The sequence below is a fragment of the Hylobates moloch genome, unplaced genomic scaffold, assembly GCF_009828535.3.
Source record: "Hylobates moloch isolate HMO894 unplaced genomic scaffold, HMol_V3 SCAFFOLD_3, whole genome shotgun sequence".
Lineage (NCBI taxonomy): Eukaryota > Metazoa > Chordata > Mammalia > Primates > Hylobatidae > Hylobates > Hylobates moloch.
Genome location: NW_026652278.1, coordinates 93,893,278 through 93,901,741, shown reverse-complemented (window position 1 = coordinate 93,901,741; position 8,464 = coordinate 93,893,278). Strand labels below are relative to the sequence as shown.

General features: G+C 35.3%; 1 protein-coding gene across 7 annotated transcripts in view; it reads right to left on the bottom strand.

The window, feature by feature from the left end:
* Positions 1–4,210: 4,210 nt before the first annotated feature.
* Positions 4,211–8,464, bottom strand: part of ARHGAP12 (Rho GTPase activating protein 12) — a 130,796-nt gene continuing 126,542 nt past the window's right edge. For 6 of the 7 annotated variants that reach the window (XM_032143973.2, XM_032143989.2, XM_032143953.2 and 3 more), the window contains 4 exons: positions 8,051–8,128; positions 7,815–7,949; positions 7,470–7,572; positions 4,211–6,658 (listed from right to left, as the gene is read on the bottom strand). In XM_032143973.2, the coding sequence (XP_031999864.1) occupies positions 6,484–6,658; positions 7,470–7,572; positions 7,815–7,949; positions 8,051–8,128 (491 nt within the window). In that variant the 3' untranslated portion in view covers positions 4,211–6,483. The remainder of the gene's footprint in view (positions 6,659–7,469; positions 7,573–7,814; positions 7,950–8,050; positions 8,129–8,464) is intronic. The other variant, XM_032143964.2, reaches the window with a different exon arrangement.

The window sequence follows — 8,464 nt, the reverse complement described above, 5'->3', positions numbered from 1 at the left end:
TGTTAGCCAGGATGGTCTCAATCTCCTGACCGTGTGATCCACCCACCTCAGCCTCCCAAAGAGTAACTAAATTTTAAAGTACTATGTAATTTTAAGTAAATTTAAACTCTTTTGGATGTGTACCCAGAAGTGGAATGGCTGCATCGTGTGGTAACTCTATTTTTAATTTTTTGAGGAACTGTCATACTGTTTTCCACAGTGGCTGTACCATTTTACATTCCCATCCATCAACAGATGAAAAGGATTCCAATTTCTCAACATCCTTGCCAACACTTGTTTTCTGGTTTCTTGATAGCAGCCATCCTGCTGGGTGTAAGGTGATATCTCAGTTCTGATATGCATTTCTCTAACAATTAGTGATGCTGGGCATCTTTTCATGTCCTTATTGGCCATTTGTATATCTTCTTTGAAGAAATGTCTATTCAAGTCCTTTGCCCATTTTTGAATCAGGTTTCTCATTGTTGTTGAGTTTTAGGAGTTCTCTCTGTATCAAGGATATCAATCCTTTATCATAGATACAATTTGCAATATTTTCTCCTATTCTGCTGCTTGCCTGTTTATTATCAATAGGATAATGTTATTGTCAATAGGATGTCTTTAGATGCACCAATTTTTAAAATTTTTATAAAGTCCAGTTTGTCTTTTTCTTTTGTTGCCTTGCCTTTAGTGTCATATCCAAAAAATTACTGCCAAATCCAGTGAGTCTCTAAGATATCTATACATCCATGTTCATAGCAGGATTATTCACAGTAGCTCAAACATGGAAGCAACACTGTCCATTGACAAATGAATGGATAAGCAAAATGTGGTGCATACACACAGTGGAATATTATTAAGCCTTGAAAATGAAATCCTGCAGTATGCTACTACATAAATGAACCTTGACAACATTATGCTAAGTGCAGTAAGCCAGTCACAAAAAGGCAAATAGTGCATGATTCCACTTACATGAGGTAGTTAAAATCACAGACAGAGTAGAATGGTGGTTTTCTCAGGGGCTGTGGGAATGGGGATTGTTTAGTGGATATAGAGTTTCAGTTTTGCAAGATGAAAAACGTTCTAGAGATGGATGGTGATGATGGTCGCATAACAATATAAATGCACTTCATATAACTGAACTGTACACTTAAAAATGGTTTCTATGGTAAATTTTATGTTATGCATATTTTGCCACAATTTTTAAAAATGCCACATATGGCTGGTGGCTACGGTAATTGGATAGCACCATTCTGGAACATAAGTGAAAATAGAAATCCATATTAAAGAGATTAATACACACAATGGCCTATCCAGGAATATCAGTGGGTAGAAATAGAATCCTTGAATTCTGATTATTTGCCAGGGGACAGAGAGGGATGCTAGTTTACTTCCTATGCAACCAGAACCAGAAGAGACAAGTAAAAGCAGTACCTACCCCCTGCCACTTCTATATTCATAACAGATGTACATAATAGAAGGAAAATATGTTTCAATATGGCACATAAATAACAACTAGCTTAGCGTGAAACAGCAAGTTGTTTGTTCAAATATTATTGAACATGCCAGAATATGCTTTAAATAGATCACAAACTTTAAATAGAAATAACATAGCTAATCAAAATATTACTTCTCTTCAGCCTTAAGCTTATCATACTGTCACTAAGCATACGACTTTAGGCATTCACATCAATCTGGGCCTCAGTTATTTCATCTATAAAACAATAAAGAGTGAATGTGAGGGTCCCTACAGGTCCGTTCCTGCTTTATCAATCACTGAGAGTATTACTTTGGCATCCAAGATTCCCATTTTTCTTGCCTAAATACAGTCATGTACTGCATAATGATGTTCTAGTCAATGACAGACTGCTTTATACAATGGTCATCCCGTAAGATTATAGTACTGTATTTTTACTGTAACTTTTCTGTTTAGATATGTTTAGATACACAAATACTTACCAATGTGTTCCAATCACCTACAGTACTCAGTAGTCACCTGCTGTACAGGTTTGCAGCCTAGGGGCAATAGTCTATACCACATAGCCTAAGTGTAGCATCTGGTATACATCTAGGTTTGTGTAAGTATAATCTATGATGTTTGCATATACCAATACATTTCTCAGAACATACCCTCATCACTAACAGTCACGTGACTGTATAAACAATTTCTCAAAATGCCGAGGAGAAAAAGGTGGCCTTGAAGTCTGTGCTGAATTTTCACCGGTTACTCCATCATGACTTGACAGTGGTTTTGATTTCTACCTCGGCAAATGTTCTGTTTATAAAGACCTCTACAGCATCATCTGTCACTCTCGTGTCACTATGGATGTCATCAATATAAAATTTATGACAGTATTACAAGTTTCTAAGCTACTTGCAGTATGAGCCACAACTATCAGAACTACTTGAAAGATCTGGCTACCAGCATTAATAATTAAAAATCTTTACCGAAGACCGCTTTTCTGAAAACCTTAAAAGAAAGGAAATAAAATAAAGGGAGAAGTGGGTCGATGAGAAAAAAACATGTATTGTAAATACGTATTGTAGTAATTTGTTAAACAGTTACCTTGTTGTACAAGTGCTCTGTTTATGAGAGCACTATAAAAGTGCTTTCTTTCTTTCGTTTCCCCCCCTCCCCCCCGTGGGAGAAGGGAAGCAATGAAGGAAATGAAAGAGTTCATTTAAGTGCTATATTCACATAAGGCTAATTTGTAAAAGCTCAATCCAGCTGAATATACTTGCAGCCACCACTGGACCACAAAACTTCAGTTGAGCAGACTAATTGAGATTCTTCAGGAGAACTCCCTTGTCTTTGGTAGTTACAGATGTCTCATTAGGCATTCTGTACTTCCCCCTTCTCTAGAATACGAAGTCTGACTCTGCCCGGCCTGAGGACACAGCCTGTGAATTCCCAACAGATTCTAATACACCATCATTGTAAGACAGTCGATTTTGTTTTGCACCCATTTGATTTTTGTTTTTGTTTGTCTCAATCTAAAGTTGCAATTAATAGTACTATGTTAGCTGCACTGGAATACTGTTTAAAAAAATAACAACAGAAACTATGCTCCGCCTCCAAGACTGTAACACGCAGGCTAAAGGGCCTATTAAACACTTTCTGTAGTCTTACACCAGAGAAGTGCTTTCTATAAAAGAAGATCATTAAAGCTCATGGCTGGAGTTCAGGGAGAATCGTAAACTCCATAAAATCTTATTTTCTACCCATTTTCAATTCTCTATAGAGATGCAATATTTGAACATTTGACTTTTATTAGACTAGTGAGAGCGTGGTGCCCACTTGACTATTTTTATTTTCTTCTTTACTAAAAAGATGTGTTGTGGACTCCTCTGTGTATTTCTTTAAAAATGCCTAAAGATCTTTGAGGAATTCGAGTCATGGGAAACTACATGTTTAAGTATTTAATTAGAAGCCTCTCCCATGAGCTGGAAAAAATCTCTTGGCACAGTTATGGAATAACTATTTTCCCTTCACTGCTTTTTTTTTTTTTTTTTTTTTTGAGACGGAGTCTCACAGTTGCCCAGGCTGCAGTGCAGTGGTGCGATCTCGGCTGACTGCAACCTCTGCCTCCTGGGTTCAAGTGATTCTCCTGCCTCAGCCTCCCAGTAGCTGGGATTATAGGCGCCTGCCACCATGCCCAGCTAATTTTTTTTAATTTTTAGCAGAGACAGGGTTTCACCATGTTGGCCAGGCTGGTCTTGAACCCCTGACCTCAAATGATTCGCCTGCCTTGGCCTCCCAAAGTGCTGGGATTACAGGCGTGAGCCACTGCGCCCGGCCCACTGCTATCTTAATGTTCATTATTGTGGGCTTGCAAAGAAGCGTGGAATGAAACTGAAATAGTAAAAAGGTCTCCATGTATCTGCATTATTGGTGAGTTTTCACTTGTATATAAGCAATGGCGTGCACACACATGTAGCACACACACAGTTTGTGTGTATATGTTATAAACACACATACAACCCATCTACCACTAAGTCCAAAGTTTCACCAAATTATTTCATTTGTGCTTTTCACATAAGGAAAAAAACAATTTATAGATTTGTCTCTATCTAAAATATAAACATCATTTTTTGGAGATATTTAATAATTAACTTACTTTCTCCAGAGTAAAGGGTAAAATTTCTTACTTCTATAAAATTTAAATGTGTTTTTCTTCTAATTGGAATGTGACCATGTATTTAAATATACTTTCTTTTCTAAATCTGCAACTACCTTTTTCAATGACATTATGAAGGAGGACTTACTAACAAATAAAATTCCACTGATAATTTATTTCAGCTTTTAATATATTTTCTACTATAAAACCAAGCTGTCAAGACAGGAAAATATTACTAGCTTTGTTATTACAAAAACAAGTGAGAATTTTTAATTCACAAAGGATGAAAACACAAGACATTAATCTCACTGTACATACATTACAATAAACTGATTAGCTGTAGACTAATAAAACATTTAAGACTTCACACACACACACACACACACACACACACACACACACACACACACGTACCTTGAAACAAGAAACACAGGACAATTTTAATCTTTGATATATGTTCATGAACAACAAGAGCAAGAACATCACTGATTTGAGTCTAATTGTTTTCCTGGTATACAATCACTATATAAGCAAGATCTAAAGCATATTGTGTTACTAAGGACATCTTTAGGCAAATATAAACATTCTGATTTAGGGCTTTTTCTCCCCACCCAAAACAATCTGCTTTAGCTATCAAGTAGTTTGGTTTGTTATCAATTTAACACACTCACAGCAACAAATACAGAATTTCTACCACAAAATTCAGGTGAGAGGTTTTTAGACAGATCATACCAAAAAATACTTGTTCCCAAGGAAGGCAATCTGTAAATTATAAATGCAACCCTAAGAAAAAAAAATCCTGGTCACAAATCACTCGCTTTCAAATATTGATGGAGAAATAAAAAGTGTACGTTTGGGGTGGAGAAATGTTGGCATGGAAGAGAGGAGAAAAGGTATGAAATGAGGAAAGTGTTATTTGCCACAGGAAATATTGGATTCAGTTGATTTTTAAAAATGAGGTATAAGAGTATGCCAGTAAATGCAAAAACAAAAAAATTAGAAACCAAAATGCACATTTCCAATGGAAAAATCTCTAAACCTCTTATAGTTTTATTAGACATTTCGTGTACAGAAGTTAATCTAGAAAAATACATTTTAAAAATCTTCAACAGACCATGCTCCGTGTAACAAAACCTTCCAAACCCTGTGTGTTTTATTATACAAAGCAATCTACATTAGTAGGTAAAAAGAAATTCTCGAATTTAGCAATGTCATTTTCCATCCAACATCCATCTAATTTACAGATGGGTTTCCACTATTCATACTGGAATTAGAATTCTGTAATAAATTTTTTCTAATGTTTTCTGTACATATTAAATAACCTAAAAGGTTTCTCTTGTAGTGCATGTGCCATTTAGCAAGTCTATTCAGTATTTTTCCAGTACCACTCTCATTACAGTGATTTGCCTGTAAATGTAGTTAATATCTAAAAGTGCACACAGTTAACTTTCCCAAATAATGGACTATTTCTGGAGGAAACCTAATATTCACAGAAAAGATTACCAATAACATGATTAGAAATGTAGGGTTAGAATGTACTCTGAGACTATACAACACAATTATATACACAAGCTAAAGGACATTAAGTCTTTAGCCTATATTTACATAAAATAATGTGTGTTTCCACAGGGTCATACCAATAACTCAGTATGGTACTAGATATAATTAGGATTGTTAGCTACAATTCAGTATAGCAAGACAGCCCTAAAATGCCCTGAACTGACTTAAGCTAACTAAAACTCCAGTATATCACAGTGTTTTAAGTAATATTAGTGTGCTGCCCAAACAAGCAACTAAGGTATCCAGTAAGGATGCTGTGTAACACAGTAAAAGACAGCAAGCCTTCATCAAGGGGTTATTTTGGGGTTATAATGAATTTTGGCACTTAAGACTGCCACTGCATGCAGAAACCCCGAAAAAGAAATACACAGGTTTCAAAATGGATATACTTCATTTTGTTTAAAATGCCCAAGAGCCTTTTCAACATAACTGATAGTAAGTATTGTTCTATCACGTCATGAATCTTGAGAAGAAAGTACATTATCCAATTTCAAGGGAAAAAAATACAGTTTTCTTACCAAATTATCCAGTGTATATGACTGGTTAGAATTTTAAGTTTTGATTTTTACTGAAATTCAGAGTATGAAACGCAAACATTCAGGATAAAATGAATTCATAATTACACGCAGTTATATCAACTTGCAACAAAGCAGCAAATATGAGGGCCTAACACACATCTTGACTCTCCCCTTCCCTTCTGATCCCTCAAAAAAAAAAAGTGCAAAATCAAAGAGTCACTGCTTGGTCCAAAAAATAAAATACATTGTGTATAAACATTTGAAATCTGATGGAATCCAGCTTCTATTCCACAGGTTGTCTTCAGTTAGAATCAACGTCCGAAGATGGAACTCAGTTCCAGAAGAATTAATTCTACAATCTGATTCTGGTACACAGTATGAACTGCTATATTACCAGTCTCTTTTTCTGGTTTTAATAGAGTGGGACCAAAAACAATTGCTATACTCTGATAGGTCATTCGATTTTTCTCTCCATTTTCTATAACTCTGAAGGGAAAAAAAGAAATTGTTAAAAGAGAAAATAAGTGAGGGGGAAAATTCTTCAAATGGTATTATAAATCTAACAGTTTGCATTTTAAAAAGAGAAGTAATACTTATTTTCCTAAGGTGATGCATAACTATTTAACCAAGTAGAATTCTGTCTAAATGCCATGTGAAGCTTTCTTTTTGATAAACACAGCCGAAAGGTACAATTAAGCATACTCTAACAAACTTAAAATGTGTGGTATTTTAGCTTAGTTTTTAAAATAGAACATTTAAGTATGAGTTACATTCAGGTAACAATGGCTGCTCCATTAAGTTGATGGGAAAAAAATCTCATTAGGGTGTGGAGATTAAACTTTCCATTTTACTCATTTTATGTTATTTCTTTTAAAAAAAAAAACGCTCTCTAGCTGGGATTTTTTGTTTTAGTATTCTAGTGTACTTTCTATCAGATGAAAGAACTCGGTTATTAAAGTGGCTATGTAGTAACCTAGAACCATGATGGTAACTTAATACACCTCAATTAATATCCAATCTCATCTTCATATTAACTTTAGCAACAATTTCTGAACACCTATGTGCTAAGCATTACATAAATACTTCACATATAATACCTACTTTATTGTATTCTTCATAGCAAATTATTTACCCATGACAGACTGATACTAAAAGGAGTTGAGTAACTTTTTCAAGTTACAAAGACAGCAAGTAGCATAGATGGGATCCAAACCTGGGTCTGAGTGACCCTGGCCCCACAGGCCTTCCCGCTTCCCCTTGTGCTATACCACATCCCGTGACTGGGCAGTCCTCCTACCTTCTGAGATGTCGGAAAAGAATCTGCATTGTATCCTGGTTTGGCTTTGGCAACTGTCTAATTAGGTCCTTAACAGCAGCGACTCGCTGTCTTGGTTCTTGCTCTGAAAAAAGATAATAACCAGATATTTTACAGCAAATTCTTATGAAACTGAAAGCAATGTCACAGTTTGGAAGCTGATATTTGGTAATACACAGTGACATCTGGTGGTCACATTTAAAGTGTTTGGAGTAAAACAATCTGTTGAAAATACTTGCTTAAAGTAAGATAAAAAAAATTGGGTGGCTTAATCTGTGCAAAGAATTTTCAGTATCTAGAAAAAACTGAGTAGAATTACATACTTACTAATTGCATTAACAAAATCATTAAAACGATTAAATGTAAAAAGAGGTTCTGGTAATTCTCGAAAAAACATTTTGAGGGCTCCAGTAATGACATGAATATCTTCCCATTTACTGTCATTCAAGTCCAATTTCTCATCTGAAAAACAGCAGGAATTGGACATTTTAAAAAATTATTTTAAGCCAGTTCAAAAAGTTATAAGTGATGCATCTGAATAACAACAGTAAATATAATCTTACCATGATTGACTGCAAACCTTAGTTTCTGGATCACTGCGAGGTTGCCACTTACTCTGTATATCCCATCAACATCCAAACCTAAGAGACAATAATAATTTGTGTGTGTGTGTTTAAAGTACTTGTTTGCCTCTTCTGAACATGTTTGCATGTGTCAGAATTCTCACTCACTAGCATTAGCCTAAAATCAAATGGGCAAATATTCTTTCTCTAAATGGCTTCTGGTAGATGCTTGGCAGGGGAGAGAGATGGAGATTCACTCTGAATTCTGTTTAATAAACAGCAGTAATTCTACTCTGCTCATCATATAGACTGTGAATCAGCTCAAGGAAATGGTTTCATTCATCTTAAAACACTAACAATTTCAAATTTCTGAAAACATCTGGGGATAATTCAAAATTAAAGGAAGTTAGCAGG